General features: G+C 66.4%; 1 protein-coding gene and 1 long non-coding RNA gene across 4 annotated transcripts; both read right to left on the bottom strand.

Moving 5' to 3' along the window:
- Window positions 1–7: 7 nt before the first annotated feature.
- Window positions 8–11535, bottom strand: CLCF1 (cardiotrophin like cytokine factor 1). Its single transcript, XM_056354616.1, has 3 exons — window positions 11422–11535; window positions 3816–3982; window positions 8–2009 (listed from the first exon to the last, which is right to left on the bottom strand). Exons 1-3 carry the CDS (start codon window positions 11435–11437, stop codon window positions 1518–1520), a joined length of 675 nt encoding a protein of 224 aa, XP_056210591.1. The 5' UTR covers window positions 11438–11535; the 3' UTR covers window positions 8–1517.
- A 1492-nt stretch (window positions 11536–13027) lies between these two features.
- Window positions 13028–16750, bottom strand: LOC130156573 (uncharacterized). Of its 3 annotated transcripts, XR_008824471.1 has the most exons (5): window positions 16332–16749; window positions 15935–16011; window positions 15450–15535; window positions 14335–14428; window positions 13028–13759 (listed from the first exon to the last, which is right to left on the bottom strand). It is a non-coding gene; the product is annotated as an uncharacterized LOC130156573 (long non-coding RNA). The 3 variants fall into 3 exon arrangements; XR_008824470.1 differs by having other exon boundaries at window positions 14335–15535; window positions 16332–16750; XR_008824472.1 differs by having other exon boundaries at window positions 14335–15535; window positions 16432–16750.
- Between the last annotated feature and the right edge of the window lie 152 nt (window positions 16751–16902).

Raw genomic sequence — 16902 nt, 5'->3', positions numbered from 1 at the left:
GGGCACCAGGAAAGGGGTACCAGTGCCTGGGGGGGGCTGCATGCTCCCAGGGTGGGGGGTGCCCTGGGCTCAGGGTGCCAAGGGGCAGGGGAGGCATGACTGGAGGGAGGGGCATAAGATGGGGTTACCTGGGCTTGGGGGGGGTCTTGGCTCCCCACCCTGCCACCGTCCCACACAGCAGGCGACACCCCGATCCCCACACTGAGCTCAGAGCCTGGGGCCGTTCACTCTGGCCCCTACTGATGGCACCATCGGCTCCTTGGGCCCCCCCGCCGTGTGGCGCGGGTGGGGCGGGGGCGCTGGAGAAAGGCTTTTATTTGTTCATACAAGAATAGATCTTCTGCAATAAATACCCCAATAAATAACATCTCCAATAAATAAACACTCATAGACGTGGTGGGACAGTGGCCCCGCCCCTAGCCACGCCCCTGAGGCCCAGAGCCCCGCCCCCGAGCCGCAGGGTTGCTGCAAAACGGAGGAGGTGGCTTGATCCACGGGAGGGCGGGGCCTGTTGTAGGGAGGAGGCGGGGCTTATTGCCATGGGGCGGGGCTTATTCCTATGTTCGAGGGGCTTGGTCCTTCTCAAGGGTGGGCGGGGCTTGCACCGACTCTGGAACCCGTAGGGGTGGGGCTTATCTGTGCCTTGGGGCAGGGGGAGGAGCCTGCTGCCCTCCCCAGCCCCATGGGTGTGGAGACAGTCCTGAGAGGGCACCCCCAGGGGGGCGGGCACATCATGGCACTAGTGACACCGTGGTGGCACCAACCCTGGCCTCAGGGCACAGGTGCTGGGGACGTGGGGTGGCTTTGGTGGCCCTTTGGGGTCAGGACCCCCATTTCTCAAGGCACACTGGTGATGGAGAGGGGATATGGGTGGCTTTGGTGGCACTTTGGGGTCAGGAGCCCAGTCCCTTAAGGCACAGCATGGTGACAGAGGGGGTGTGTGGTGGCTGTGGTGGCACTTTGGGGTCAGGAGCCCTGTCCCTTAAGGCACAGTGTGGTGATGGCGGGATTGCGGAGTGGCTTTGGTGGCAGTTTGGGGTCAGGAGACCCACCTCTCAAGGAACTGCAAGGTGATGACGAGTATGTGGGGTAGCTATGGTGACACTTTGGGGTCAGGAGACCCATCTCTTAAGGCACACTGGTGATGGAGGATGTGGGTGACTTTGGTGGTACTTGGGGTCTGAAGCCCCATTTCTCAAGGCACACTGGTGATGGAGAGGAGACATGGGTGGCTTTGGTGGCACTTGGGGTCCAGAGCCCCACTTCTCAAGGCACACTGGTGATGGAGGGGGGGATGTGGGGTGGTCTTTGGTGGCACTTGGGGTGAGGAGCCCCATTTCTCAAGGCACACTGGTGATGGAGGGGGGGATGTGGGGTGGTATTTGGTGGCACTTGGGATCAGGAGCCTCATCCCGCAAGGCACAGCGAGGTGGCAGTGGGGATGTGTGGTGGCCCATCGGGGTGAGGAGCCCCATCCCGGCGAGGCAGGGAGGGGGGGACATCGAGGGGGGGTGGGCTCAGAAGCCCCTCGCCTCCAGGCGCAGTGTGACCACGGCAGGCGGCACCTTCTTCTTCAGGCGGTTGAAGTCCTTGGCTGAGCGCCACAGCCAGGTCTGCAGCTCCTTCAGCAGCCAGAAATCATCCATCTTCTTAAGGAAGTCATTCGGGGCAATGGGGGTCCCGGGGGGCGCAGGGGGCCCGGCAGGCCCGGCGGGCAGGGGGTAACCGAGGGAAGACATGACACCAGCGATGCTGAGCACCAAACCTTGCAGGCTGGAGCAGAAGTGGCCGAGGCGGTGGCGCAGCTCAGCGGTGCCCGCCTGCCCGTCCAGCGCCCGCAGGTAGCAGAGCAGCCGGCTGTAGGCGCGGTAGTTGGCGGCCAGGCGGGCGTTGTCGGTCAACCCTCGCCACAGGTCCAAGTCCACCGTGGCACTGGGCACCCGCTCGGCACGTGCCAGCCGCGGGGGGTTGAAGTCGGGCTCATTGAAGGGGGGACCCAGGTAGTTCAGCTGTAAGGTAGAGAGGTTGGGGGGGAGGCTGTCAGGCATTGGGGAGTGCCACGAGGGGCACTGAGGATGGGGTCGGGGCTGCCGCTGTGTCCCCAGTCTCCGTAGACCCTGCCTGCCACGTCCCAAGTCCCCATGCCCAGCATGCCCCCATTCTCCATGTCGCAAGGTCTCCGTGTCCTCCTGCACACCATGTCCCCCTGCACACCATGTCCCCCTCGTCCCAGGTCTCTGTGTCCCCAGTTTGGACACGTCCCCCTCACCCCTGGTCTTGATGTCCCCCTGCCCATCATAACCCCCTTCACATCAGGTTCCCCACTCTCCATGTCCCCCAGTCACACATACCCATCATGCCCCAAGTCTCCATGGTCCCCATGTCCCCAGTCTATGTCCTCCTGCCCACATCCCATGTCCCCCAGCTGGATATGCCCACCATGTCCCCTTTCCCTTTCATGACCCTGCTCTCCATGTCCCCCATCTCCATGTCCTCCTGCCCACATCCCATGTCCCCCAGGTGGACATGCCCACCATGTCCCAGCTCTCCCACTCTCCCATGTCCCCAACCCCCACATCCCCATGCCTATCACACCCCTCCATCTCCCCACCTCTGCTCATCATGCCCACGGCTCCCATCGGTGGGGCTGAGCCCCCCTGCACCCAGCCCACGGCAGTGTCACCCTCATCATCACTTGGCACCCCACGTGCTGGGGCTGAGCCGGCAGCACTGGGGGCACGTCAGGGCAGAGACGGGGAACCTCTGCATGAGCCGGTGCTGCCGGCAGGCAGGGAGAGGCAGATGCCTGCACCCCTGCCTGCACCCTGGGCGCAGGGCGGCTCCCGGGCCCCTGCCCTCAGCCGATGAGACATTTCCTTGGCCCCCGGCATGGGTGCAGCCAGGCACGGCAGGGGAGACCCACAGCCCCCCGGGGAGGGTGGGCCGCACCGGCACCGCTGGCACTGGGCAAGGGCACCTGAGTGCTAACACGTCACCGGCAACTGCAGGGCATGCTGTGGCACATGCGTGTCCAGGGAGATGGGCTGCCATGTACATGCCTTGTGTGTGCAGGCACGCGTGTGGAGGAACACCGATGCACACGCATGCATGTATGTGTAGGCACATAGAAGCCCGTGCACGCATGTATGTGTAGGCACACAGGCGTGCAGCCACACCAATGCACAAGCACACATGCACGTGGAGGGATGCAGGAAGACACTCCAATGCACAAATGTGTGCAGGCATGCATGCATGCAGCCACACTGATGCACGCACACACACACATGTGTAGGTACATGCATGCAGCCACACTGATGCATGTGTGCACACACATGTATGTGCCAGCACACCAGTGCACACACAGAGACATAAATGCAGGCACACACGTATGTGCAGCCACCCCCAGCACACACCCCCGTGCATGCAGGCACACTCCCACACGCACACACACCCTCACCCTGGTGTTGTGCTGCCCACACCATGTGCAGGCAGGGGGGTCCCTGGCTGGTGGCAAGGGGGCACCTGCTCCCTTCCCCATCCCACAGGTGTCAGCCTGGCACTGCCCCACATTGCCCCCCACCCCATGCCATGCCGGCTCCTCATGTGCCCTGTGCCACCACGCCTTGGGGGGTACCCCACTGGTGGGGTGCATGGTGCCAGGGAGCAGGTGGGCACAGGACCCTGGTGGGGTGCACCCGCTCTGGGGAGCCTGGACAAGGCAGGAGCTGGGCACAGGGAGGACGGACAGCGCAACCCCCCCGGTGCCATGGGGCAGGGCAGAGGGCAGACAGGGATATGGGCAAGCCCCTACTCACGTAGGTGCCAGCGAGGGTGCGGAGCTGGTGCTCCAGGTAGCGGGTCAGGTCGTAGGTCTTCTGGATGGACTGGCCAGCACCCAGCTCCTCCGTGCAGTTCAGGGCGGGCAGCGCCGGCAGGTTGCAGAGCGCGGCGCACAGGAAGGTGAAGATCCCCCAAGAGTCTCCTGCAGAGACATGGCGCCTCAGGGGGGCACAAAGCAGGGGGCAACCTCATCCCATCCCGGAGCTTGGGATGACAGGGATGTCCCAGCTGTGGGCAGGACCCCCAGCGCAATCGGCTTCAGTGCCTGTGCACAGTGCCTGTAGGACTCCCTGCGCCACCAGCAACCCCACCCTGTGGGGAGAGCCACCAGCAAGTGGGGAAACTGAGGCACAGAAGGGCTATGCATAGCGGGTTAAGGGGCACCCACACCTGCAACAGAGCAGCTCAGCACTGTCCCTGGCACTGGGCAGCTCAGTATCCCCAGCACCGGGCAGGTCAGCATCCCCATGGGCACAGGGCAGCTCAGCATCCCTAGCAGCGGGCAGCTCATGCCTTGGCACAGCCATGGCAGTGCTATCAGCCCAGAGCAATGCTGCCGGCACAGCCGGTGCAGCGGGGACCCCCGCCTTGCCACGCTGACCCCGCCAGCACCGCCGAGCCCGGGCTCCCCTCTGCGCGCTCCCACCCGCGGGCTGCAGCAACAATCCTTTATATGGTCTGGAGCGAGCGCGGCTCACGGCACTCCCGCCGGGACGGCACAGCTGGGTTATATTTGGGCATGGCGACTCACCCACCATCAATGCCGGAGCAGGCTGGGCATCCCATGGGGCTGCCAGCAGCCCTTGCCCCGGTGCAGACCCCCACTCACCCCCTCCAAGGGGCCCTGGGGAACAGCAGGGGCCAGGACAGGGACCCGGAGGAGTGGCTGGAGCATGGGGTGACCTTTGCTGAGGCTGCCAGAAACCACCAGCCGGGTCCCCGTCATCGCCCCTGACGTCAGGGTGGCCTTATGAGCTCCGTTAGCCAGCGGTTGTGCAAAGGTCACGGCCCGCGGCCAGGATGCTCCCGGCCAACTGGCACCTCCCGGCACGCCAGAGCCGGGCTTCCCGGCAATTCCTCCGCCGGGAGGACCCACTGCCAGCACGGCTCATCACCGCAGAGCTCGGCGGGACTCCCGGTGTGGGCAGGCCCTGCGGCAGCCCCCCGGGTGGCGAGGCCGGCGGGAGCCCCACAGTGCCCTCGCACGTCACCACTCCCCGTCACGAGCCACTGGGAGGTTCGGAAACCCAGGAGCAGCCAAGCACTGGTGACGCACAAGGGTCCTCAGGGACATCCCAGCTCCAGCCACGCCAACCCTGCTGCAGCGGGTACCCGGCTGCCCCTGCACCCGCCAGCCCTCGCCATGGGGAGATGCCCAGCTCCCAGCAGCGTGCAGGTGGGCAACTCCCCCGTGGGCGTGCAACATGCTGCTCCACCTGGGATACACCCTGCGGGCGTGCAACACACTGCCCATGCCTGGGATACAACCTGCGGGCATACAATACACTGCTCACACCTGGGATACACCCTGAGGGTGTGCAACACGCTGCTTGCACCTGGGATACAGCCTGCGAGCGTGCAACATGCTGCTCACGCCTGGGATACACCCTGTGGGTGTAGTGGGTGATATGGGTCCATGGGTGATACACCATGTGTGTGATGGACCTTGTAGGTATGCAATACAGCCTGCAAATGTGTGACACACTGTGCAGGTGTGCGATACACCATGCAGGTACACAATATGCCACACCGGTGTGCCATACACTGTGCAGGACTGTCATGTACCACCCAGGTGTGTGACACACAGTGCATGTGTGGGATACACTGTGCAAACATGTCGATGCACAGTGCGCAGATGTGTGACACACTGTGCACGTGTGACGCGCGGCAAAGGTGTGTGACACACCGTCTCAGCACCGCACACCATGTAAGTGTGCAACACACCATGCATGCACGACAGATTGTGTAAGCAAGTGTGTGATGCACCATGTGCATGTGACACACCTTCATGGTGTGTCACATGCCGTGCCCATGTGTGACACATGGCACATGACAGCGTGCGCACACCCCAGGCGTCTCAGCCATGTGCGGGCACCCTGACACGCAGCTGTGCCCCGCGGTGGGCACGTGCAGCCGCTTGCCCACGGCCAGGCCTTGGCGTGCTGGTGTGCCCCGGCGCGTGGAGCATGCCGTTGTCCTGCCTTGCGTGTGTGCAAGCATGCGTGGGACGGGTGGTGGGAGGGGGGTGGGAGTGATGCTGCGGTGACTCACCCGCCCCCGGCTGTTTGCTTTGGCCGAGCCCCTGCACTGCTGGGCTGGCCGGACCCTCACCCGCCGACGGCTCGAGTTTCCAGCGTGGGATTTACACCAGCTCTGGTCCTGCCGTGGCCAAACCAAACACAGCCGGGGAAGCCAAGCTGGGGGGTGCGGGGGGGCCAGGGCTGGCAGCAAAGTGATGGTGATGGAGCCACCGGCAGCTCCTGGGCAGGTGGCCGGGGCACAGGGTGGAGCAGCACGAGGCTGAGGATGAAGGAGGAAGGGGACAGAGAGGTCCCTGGGGGAGGTGGACAGCTGGGGGACAGGAGATGGTGGCATGCACAGCCGTGGTGGTGGCACAGTGGTGGCCATGGCACAGCGGTGGCACAGACATGGCCATGGCATAGCATGGGTGGCACAGCACTGCAGATGGCACAGCGGTGGCCACAGCACAGCAGTGGCACAGACAAGGCATGGCACAGCAGTGGCCATGGCACAGCAATGCAGGTGGCACAGCAGTGATGGTGACCATAGCACAACAGCATTGGTGGCACAGACATGACAACAGCATAGCAATGCGGGCAGCATGGTGGTGGCCACGGCACAGCAGTAGCACAGACATGGCCATGGCACAGCGGTGCGGGTGGCACAGCAGTGATGGTGGCTGTGACACAGTGGTGGCCCAGCCATGCTGGGTGTCCCACGGAGCAACCGCTCTCCCTCTCCCACCCCGCTCACAGCAGCTCGGTGCCGAGAGGGAAATGTCTGGGCACCGGCACAGACAATGGCAGCGGTGGCGGCCCTGCGGGGAGGAGGGAGGCGCGGGCCGGCACAGCTGGATCCCCGTGACGTCGGAAAGGAAGAGCCCAAGGGTTTCAAAACCGGCCCTGGAGCCCGGCCAGGATGCTCCCAGCCCACGTAAGCAGCTCATGGCGTGGCTGCCCGGGGTCACCCACTTGGCCCTGGGGGCAGCCGGGGAGCCGGGGCAGCCGGGAGCATGGGATCGGGCACCCGCCGGCTCCATTGGGCAGTGCCAGCAGCACCCCAGGACACCCACGCTGCCGATGCTGAGGGGCTGTGGCTGGTGGCAGGGCACACCAGCAGTGCCACAAGCATCCCTTGCACACGTGGCAGCAGGGACGGGATGCGCACAGAGTCACGCCGATGGGACCCCTGCCCTCCTGCAAGCCACCCACCTCCTCGGCGGCGCAGGCGGCCAGTGCTGGCCAGACCTCCCGGCGAGTGGCTGAGGCGGGAGCACAGCCACGGTGCCGGGTGAGCTGTTCCCTGGGCATGCTGTGGGCAGAGCCACCGAGGTCAGGAGCAACCACAAGCCGCCCAGAGCCGCTTTCCCGAAACCCTCTTGTGAAGCAGTGCCGGGGGTGGGGGTGGCAGCAGGGAAGGGGAGACCTTCGCACTGCAGCCTCCGGGCCCCCCGGCACCACGGTGGGAGCTGCCGTATCTGATGGGCCAGCATCCAGCAGCGAGCAGAACACCATCCCACCCCATAGCCCCAGCCCCAGTGCTTGTGGGAGAGCCCAGCCTAGGAGGTCCCATGGTGGCCAGGCGTGAACATGGCCTTGAGGACCAAGTAGCCCCTCGAAGTGGCCACCTTCCCATCCCGGCTGCCTGCAACCCGGCCAGCAGCATTTAACCCTTCCCAATGCACTGTCACCAGGTGGTTTCACAGCCCAACGTGGCAGCCAGCCTCTGCCCACCACTGGGTGGGTCATGGAGTGGGTGATGCTCAAGGGCACAAGGACAGACACCTCTGTGTCCCCAGGCTGCTGGTATTTAACCCCGACATGGCCGGGGAGGTGACGCTGCGGCATAGGGCACACAGCAGCAGCCCTGTGAAGCCAGCACAGTGAAGACGTGATGATGCTCACACTCTGCGTGTGCCCTGCACCCAGCCATCCGTGGACAGAGCAGTCCCCAAGCACTGATGGGAGGGACACATGTGTCCTTGCTCCCCAACAGCAGCCACGGCCACTGCAGTGGCATCCCCATCCCATCCCATGGGATACCAGCTGCCTGCTCCCAGCCCCACAGCTCCATCCCAGCTCTCCGGGAGCCACCAAACGCCACCAGCCCTGCCTGCAGCCCCTGCCTCATCCCTGCCTGCAGCTCCTGGTGCCCACCGGCTCCCTCGTCCCCACACGGTTCCCGGTGAGTGAAGCCGCTGTGCCAGGTGCGTGCAGGGCCGGGAGCAGGGGGGTGCACAGTGGGAGCACAGCCCCGCATCCCCCCCAGCCCAGCCGTGCCTGCACTCACAGCGCTGAGTGTTTACATCCTGTCTCCTCCGTGTGTTTATAAATGCGGCCGCGTACGGGAGACTCCAGCGAGGCCGTAATTAGCTGGGCCTGGATTTCCCATCCGGCTCCAGCCAGCGCCACGATGGAAACACCCCCACCGGCAAGGGGGACACAGGCCCCTAATCCCAACCAGACCCTGCTGCCCCGCACGCACGGCCAGCCTGGCACAGCCACAGCACCCACCGTTGCTGGTGCTGCCTGGCATCCATGAGCCATGTGACGCACCCCAGCTGCCTTCCCAACCCTCCCGGCACAGGGCACGGAGCCATGCAGCCCCCCGAACCCACAGGCTGCTCACCACTAGCTCCCCGGGCGCCCCTCTTGGGTGCTTCACCAAGCCCAGCCCCAGAGCCAGGCTGGACCCCCTCTGGTGGAACAGGGGAACCCCAGTGCTGGCCCACGTGGCACTGTGGAGCCCTTGGTGGCACATTCCTCTCCATCCCCTGGCGCCTCCAGAACTACACCATCGCCGGCATCTCCCGGCCAGCAGCCACCACCATGGCACAGGGACACTGCCTGGCCAGGTTAGCGTGGGACCAGCAGCTCTGCATGGCTGTGCCCACTGGGGACAGCCACGTCCTGACACCCAAGCCAGCCCCATGTCCCCTCGGGCACCCTGGCCAAGCCCAGGACACCCCTGTCACCCACGCACATGCCACCCAGGGCCACAGTGCTGCCAGGCCGGTGGTTTGCTGGCACAAGCTGGGCCGGCTGCTGTCCCGTCTGTGCCGGGGTGAGCGCATCCCCATGTGCCTTGCCAGGGCACTGGTGCCGGTGCTTGGCAGGCAGGTGCAGGACCACAGGGACCCTCTGCTGGGTAGTGGGGTGCCAGTGGCACAGGGGGACAGGCGCTGCCCTGGGGGCCGGGCAGGTAGAAGCGGGGCCGGGGGGGTGATTTATGGAGCTCTGTGCCACTTAGCAGGGCATAAATCTCCCCCCAGCCTGGCCCTGTAAGCAGAGCCCTCCGCATTTCCCTTCGGAGGCTGCTCACGGGCTGCGCCTAATGCAGCCCAGATGTGCGCCGCCACCGTGCCCTCGCGCAGCCTGCTAAATAGGCACGGGGACACCGGTGCTGCCAAGTGTCCCCAAGCCCTGCCGGGACTGGTAGGCTGGGCTGCCGCTGGCTGGGGATACCCCAAATTGGGGAGTGGGGTCTGGGCAGCTGGTGGCAGCCAGGCTTTCGCCCCACAGCTCCTCCCGTCCTGGTGTTAGACGCTCGCTGACTGCAGGCCCCGGTTCTGGTCATGCCACCAGCTCCCTGGCCACGTCCACCGTCCCGGCAGCAGGCAGGAAGGGGGAGAGGAAGGGGCGAGGGAGGGCGATGGAGCCGCTGGGGATCCCGGCCTCGCTTTTCCGGTTCCCCGGCGCTCGCCCCGCTTTGCCCGTCCTGCGTCACACCGGCACCACGGGAGCTGGAGCCAAACCTGGCGCCTGCCTCATGCTGCCCCAGCCGCAGTCCCGCCGGGTGAGAGCCCGGAGAGCCTCGCGGCACCCACAGTTTGACCTTTTAAGGGTGTTTTCCAGCATTTTCCCCGTCCTTTCTAGGCGAGGAGCCCCTGACCCCGGTGTGCTGTGGGGCCGGCCAGCCCCCCAACGACCCCGGCTCTCCCAGGACTCCCAAGGCAGCTGCTCAGGCCAGGGGAACAAAGCCGACCCGCAGCCAGGGCTGCAGCCCCGGCGACAGTCCCCTCCGGAAAGGGACATTTCCCCGGCACCCCAAAATCCTGCTGCCATTTCCCAGAGGAATCTTGCCTGCTCCAGCAAAGACATCCCGAGTCAAGCCCCAAAATCCAGCCCCGGGCAGGAAAAATAACTCTTCCTGCCCCCCCAAATCCCAGCGACTTTCATTTTCCTCCCTCTGTCAGTCCTGGGGTTTAATTCTCCGTGCTCAGCGGCGGTTCCCTCCCTGGTAATCACAAACATGCATGGAAAAGAGGGAACGAGAGAAAGGGGAAAAAAAAAACCAACAACAAAAAAAACCTAGAGAGGGGAAAGTCTTAAATCAATCCCAAAGCCAGACAGACGTTTTAATCACATCAAATTAAAATCAGCAGTGGCTCAGAAAGGAAAAACCATGGCAGGCAGAGCGCAGGCAGCCCCCCGCCCCGGCCCCGGCCGGCAGCACCCAGCGGCTCGGTCTTACCTGAGAGCTCCCCAGCAACATTTAGCATAGTCGGGGTGCAGGGTGGGGTTGGGGGGGTGAAGGCACAGAGGGGGGGCAGAGGAGCCCGAAGCGGGAGCTTGGCTCTTGCTCCGCGCCCCGAGCGGCCGGCCGAGCCCGCCTGCTCGCCTCTGCCCTGGCTCGCTTGCTCGCTCGCGCACGCTCGGGGTTGGTTTTTGGTTTGGGTTGGTTGGGTTTTCTTTTTTTTCTTTTTTCTTTTCTTTTTTTCTTTTTTTTTCCTCTCCCCTATTTGTTTTGGTTTGTGTTTGCTTGGGTGTTAGGTGGAAAAAAAAGCTGTCCGGGTTGGGTGGGTTTTTGGTGTGTGAGTGTGTGCAGGGTTCGCACCACGCTCCGGCTGCCTCGCTCGCCGCCTTTCCCCCTTCCACCTCCCTTGATTTGCTCTTTTGATTGGTGTCCAGGAATGCAAGAATAAAAAAACGCGAGCTCGCATACACCCTCTCCAAGCTGCTGCCTCCCTTCTTTCCTTCCACAGCCCCCCCCACTTTTTTTTTTTTTTTCCAAAATTCAAGTGTTAAGCAGAACCAGGTTGCTTTCAAGAATGTATTTGATGTAATTGTACACAAGAGCGGGCTCCATTCATTCCCTCCCTCCCCCCCCCGGCCTCCCCCCCCCTCTCCCCGCCAGCCCCGGGGTCCCGGCGCCGGGCAGAGGTGGGGAGGCTGGAGCCGAGCCCCGGCGGCGCGGAAGACGGGCGGGGAGGGCAGGGAAGGGTGTCCCCGGGGTGCTGCCGGCCGGGCAGGAGGGGAGGACCCCCCGCTTTCCCCCTCCCTTCACCCCCCGGCTCTGGCTCCCGCACGGCTTTTGTTAGTGGCGGCGGGGGGGTCCTACCTGCTCGCAGCTCCATGCGGGCCGGGCGCGGGGCCGGGGCGGGGGTTGCGTGGCTGGGGGCTCCCGGGCAGGCAGGCAGCGGTCCCGCACACCGCACCGGGGCTACGGCTCCCATTTGCCGGTCCCAGCCCTCTCGCCTCTTCTCCTCCCGACGTACAGAGCCGCCGCCGCCGCACGCCGAGAGCCCGGTCCCCGGGGGGGGTCCGGGGAGGGGAAGGGGGGGGGGACGGGGCGAGGTGCGGCGGAGCGGCTCCTCTCGCCGCCCCGCAGCGGGGCCGGGGGGGGGGGGGCGGGGGGCGGGGGGTGCCAGCCTGCCCCCCCCCCCCCCGCCCCCCCCGCGGGCAGGGGCCGGGGCAGAGGAGAGGTGGGAGCGGGGAGGGGCGGCCGGAGGGATGGGGAGGCGCGGAGCCGGGCGGGCGGGCAGCGGGGGCCGGCCGGTGCGGGGCGGGCGGCGGGGGGCTGTCCTCGCCTCTCCTCTGGCACAGCCAGCCCCCTCCCCTGCCGCTCGGCCGGCAATAAGAGGGGCTCCCCGGGGAGAGGGGCGCGGAACCCCCGCTTTCCCGCCCCGGCTCGGCTGCCGGCGGCGGGGACGGGACGGGAGCGGCCGCTGCCCCGCCGGGACGGCCCCGGGGCGGCGGCAGGTGAGCGGCCGGGAGCGGCGGGCCGGGAGCGGGAGGGGAAGCCCGGTGTGGCTCCCGGACTCCGCTCGGGGCTCCCCCTCGGCGGCAGAACCGGAGCCCCGGGGAGCGGGCGGCGGCTCAGCCCCGCGCCCGCCGCACCGGCAGCCGGAGGGGAACCCTCCGCTCCCCGGGGTGGGGGAGGCTTCTCCCGGCATCTCTAGTCCCGCGGGCCGCCCCCGCTCCTGCTGCCCGCACGGCTGCGGGGACGGGGAAGGGAGCCCGGTCCCGCACACGACCGCCCCCCCCCGCCCCGAGCCCTTCTCCCGCGGAGGGGCGAGAGCCCCTTCCTTCCCAATGAACCTCCCCCGTTAGGCCGACCCCCGCCCCAGCGGCCGCGGGGACCCCGGCAGCGACCGTGGCGTTCCTCCTAACCCACCAGGGTGAGTGGGGTGGGCACCGGGGGCGAGGGCAGACCCCCAGGACCAAGCAGGGTGTAAAACCCTGCTGGAGCCCCAACATCTCAGCAGCAGGGGAGGGGGGCATCCAACAGCCAGGACTCCCCCCACAATCCCTTCCCCTCATGATCCACATCCACGAGTGGGTGCTGCCACAGAGGCCACAGTGCATCCCTGCCGGGAAGCCAGGGTTGCGCACTCGGTGACGGAGGAGAACGTCCTCGCCCAAGCTGGCTCCCCCGAAAAAGCTTTGTTTAAAACAAAGGGCTGGCCGGCCAGCGCTGCTCGGGAGTGCTGGGAAGGGCTGGGAGGTAAAAGCCAGATTCGTTTCCACTCCAGCCCCCGGCCCAGGCCAGGTCTGAGCCCTCCTGGCTCTGTCGTTGGCACCTTTCTCCGGGGCTCGGAGCAGCGGGTATCTGTCCGGTGCACACCAACACTGGCCTTTCCCCAAGTCCACAGGGACCCGCAGTGCCAAACCCGCCGGCCCCAGGTTTAGAGACCCCCCGTACAGATAAACCACGCACTGACATGCACTGTGGCGCTGCCGGGGTGATTTATTGGCTGGGAGTCGCAGATTTGGCATGCTCTGGGGTGGCGGGGGGTGGTAGTGGTGTGGTGTCCAGAGCCCCCTGGTTAAGATGAGGAATTCTCCGTGCACTGCTCCGGCCCAGGCATTGCCACTGCTGCTCGCGGGCTGTGGGGAAGGCGACGAAGTGAGCCCTGCAGAGCGGCTGGGAGCCACGGGGAAGGCTCCTCGGCACTCGCTCCGGGGGTGCTGCAGCCCCAAGGGTGCAGGTAGGGGGCTGCAGAGGTGTTGGTGGGACAGCACCTGTGCAGGACGGAGCTGCCCAAGCTCTCGCACCGGGGAAGCCGGCCAGAGCGGCTCCGCGGAGGGAAGGTGCCTCAGCCTGGCTCCCCTGCAGTGTGCCTGAGAGGGTCCCCACCTCCGCCCCTGCCTCTGCCCACACAGCGTGGGGCCAGCCCCTCTGCTCCACTCCCCCAGCCGCGGTGCAGAGTATCTGGTTTCCCCCCAGAGCAAACAGCCCCCGCCAGCATCGTGGAGCAGTTGGGAAAAGCCGCCTTCATGTCCCTGGGGGGGCTGCAGGAGCGGCTGCCAGCCTGGGGGGGCTGTCAAGTCCTGCCTACTGAGGCAGCAGTGGGGCTGCCCATCGCTGCCCTGTCCCCTCCCCAAAAGGCAGTGCCGAGGTCGTTCCTGGTGAGTTTTCCAGCTCCACAGCTGCACGGCTCACACTGGGCCAACACCTGAGAGAGGAAAGAGGAGGAAAATGGTAACACGGCCAGTGGACTGTGGCACGAGTCCCCCCAGCCCATCAGCACCATGGCAGCCCCCTCCAACAGCAGCCCAGCGGTGCATACAAGTCTGTCCCCCCACCCCAGCTCGTGCCTTCCTCCCCAGCTGCCTCCTGGCTTCCTCAGCCCCCTCTCCACTGCCACAGAGCCCCGTGCCAGCGGTGGTGCCAAGACGGAGCCCCTGCCCCGGGACAAGGGGGGCAGAAGGCACAGGCAGGTCAGACCGCTGGAGAGCCCCAGCCAGGCATCCTCCTCCTCCTCCGCAGGCCTGGCCTTGGGCACCAGACCGCGACAGCCCCGCGTGGGCGAGGCCGTGCCCCCCCTGCCCTCGGGGACCACGTCACCGGCAGTGCCGTGGGCAGCTGACCTCACCTTCATCCCAGCCCGGGCGTCGCGGGTCCCTCCGCCGGCGCCACTGCCGGCCCTGCCTCCCACTGCTGACCTTTGTGGCGTGTAGCTCGCTGCCTGCCCGCCTGCTGCCGCGCCACGGCCCCTGCCCACCCGCCTGCAGCCTCTCGTGCTCCTACCTGGCCCCTCCATGGCCCCCAGCTCTGTATCCAGCACTGTTTGCTCTCTTCAGGTGGTAACAATATCCCAGGGCTGCTCCAAAGCTCCGGGCCCCTCACAGATGGAGGAGGGAGAGAAGAGGGGATGTCAAGTGCCCAAGTGCTGGGGCGGACCCAGAAAGCCCAGCAACAGAGAGGGTTTTAGCCCCAAACCACCTGCAGCCCCTCTGAGGCATGGGCTGGGGCTGGCAAGGCACCGTCCCAGATCCTCAGGGACACCCCTGGGGCGCAGCCAGGGGATGTCTCAGGGCACCGAGCAGCCATTTGGCCCCGCGGCGGCAGGCGCCTGTCCCCCTCCTGCCAGGCAGGGAGCAGGAGCCCAGCTGTGGCCGTCTGTCTCCCCGCGCCGCTGGCTGGGCGAGGGCACCACGCCATGTGCTTGGGACGCCATGCCGGGAAGGAAGCTGTGGCTCTCGGAGAAGCAGGCAGCCACTGGTGTTGGGAGATGGCCCCGAGCCCGTTGGGTGGGAGGGGGCACCCGGGGATGGCAGGGAAGTTGCCAGGGATGAGGGTCCCTGACTGTGTGGGTGTGCTGGGAGAGGTGGAACAGGGCTAGGCTGAGCCTGGGGGTGCCGGAGCCCCCCAAGGGCTGCCAGGCTCCTGCTCCCAGCCCGTATCCAGCCCAGTCCTCAGTGCCTCGTCAGCGCTGGCTCAGGGCGGCCAGGGGAAGAGGGAGGGGTGCGCGTGGCTTTGGCCACCGCTGAGGTGTGTGTGTCACGACCACAGCCAGCTGCGTCCTATCCACAGCCCCATAAAACGCCGAGCCCCGAGGCCAGAGCCCCTCCTGGGGATGCCGGCTCCAGAGGAGCCCGGCTGCTGTTCAAGAGCTGGAACGGACGCTCACACACAATCCCGTCCTCCTCCTCCTCCTCCTCCTGGGAGGAAGGGGCCGGTAGCCAGTGCTCACCCCAAGGGCGGAGGGAGCCAGATCCAGCTGACCCCGGGTGGCCAGACCCCAAGCCCAGGCCAAGGCAGGCCTGGGAGTCCCCTGAGCTCCCTGCCTGCGGCCTGAGCCCAGCCACACACATGTGGCTTGGCCTGCAGAGCGGCCCCACAAAGGTCAAAAGTTTGCGTACCTGGAGGAGATGCGCTGCTGAGGGGCTTTGTGTCCAAAATCCCGGATGTGGTGCATTTGGAGAGGCACTGAGCACCAGTGGCACACCTGATACAGAAAAGAGGAGGAGAAGCCGTGGCCACATGCTAGAGGATGGCAGCCATAAGAGAGAGGCTCCGTGCCCCCCTCCCTGCCTCCCCCCTCAGGTGCCAGCCCCACTCTGCAGGCTGCGTACTGGGGCCCCTCGGCTCCAGCCCTGCAGCTACCGAGCCCAGGAGGAGGGACTTGGGCAGCCGCTGATCCTGCCGCGGGCGGGAGCCAGCTGAAGGACCCTGCTGTGAGCACGAGTTGAGTTCCTCGCAGCCAGATCCCCTGGCCTCCCTCGAGGCCCCAGCCTGAGAGCCAGTCGATTCAGGCTGGCTGCCTGTGTGAGGAAAACGATTTGCTGAGCTCCCCCTCGCCCAGCCTCCCCGGCAGGACCCCCTACGCTCTTTATTATTTTCATACCCTTGCCCGCTTCAGATATGGTGCCAGCCTTCCAGGTACAAGCTTCCCGCTTTCCATCACAGCACAGCCAGCAGCGCCTGCAGGATGAGGAGACCGTTAACCACTGCCAACCCGCCCACGGCATCCCCGCTCACCCGTGTGCCCTCAGGCACTGTCAGGGGGCTGAAGCTGCCCAAATGCCGGGCTCCTGGGAGGGACTGGAGTGTGGATGGCTCTGCCAGCTACTGCACACCCCTGTGTGGATGGCCACCCGACTCCGGGGAGCCACAGGCCTCCCCAGCCCCACAGACGCAGCCCAGGGAGCCCCATGCCCAGTGAGTGTGGACAGGGGCCAGCGGCAGCTTGATGGAGGGGGCTGAGCTGAAGGGAATAGGGAGACCCTGACAGGGCGCCTTACCCCGGGACCTGCTGGGAGGGGCAGGTGGGGGTGCGGGTCAGGCACTGCGGGAACAGCTGCTGAAGGGAGAGGGGGTGGCCGGAGCCCCGGCGGGACGCACCCGCAGCGCCGCTGGGAGCCGCTGTGGGGAGCCGCGGCACAGGCCTGGTGCAGGGCGGGCCCACCCGGGCACAGGCCCCTCAGAAAGGCCCAGGGACCCCGGAGGACCTTCCTCCCCTGGCAGGCCGCAGGGAGAAGCCAGGGACGAGCCAGGCGGCCCGGGGAAGGGCCCGAGCGGGCAGGCGGCGGCAGGGCCGGGCCGGGGGCTGCGGAGCAGTGCCGAGGGGCGCCCAGCCGCCCGTAGCCGTCGAAGCCCCATTGGCTGAGAGGTACGTCACTCCAACGGCCAGCGGCGCCTGCGCTCTGCCGCCCAATAGCGAGCCGCGGGGGGCGGGCCCGAAGCACAGGGCGGGGTCTCCTCGGATACGTGAAGCGAGAACGCCAGATCGGGAACGCCGCCGGGCCGTCACGCGGGAGCGTCGACCAATCAGCTGGCGGCGGGGGCGGGACGGAGGCAGGCGACCGGCCAATG

This window comes from Falco biarmicus, chromosome 10 (assembly GCF_023638135.1).
Source record: "Falco biarmicus isolate bFalBia1 chromosome 10, bFalBia1.pri, whole genome shotgun sequence".
Classification (NCBI taxonomy): Eukaryota; Metazoa; Chordata; class Aves; order Falconiformes; family Falconidae; genus Falco; species Falco biarmicus.
Note: the sequence above shows the minus strand (reverse complement) of the source record. Positions and strands in the feature narration are given on the sequence as shown.

What these genes read in the sequence shown, in the direction of transcription:
- CLCF1 (XM_056354616.1), bottom strand. An exon ending in GCACCCTCGCTGGCACCTAC is followed by an intron (nt 2,010 to 3,815) that starts GTGAGTAGGGGC and finishes TCTACCTTACAG; the next exon opens with CTGAACTACCTGGGTCCCCC.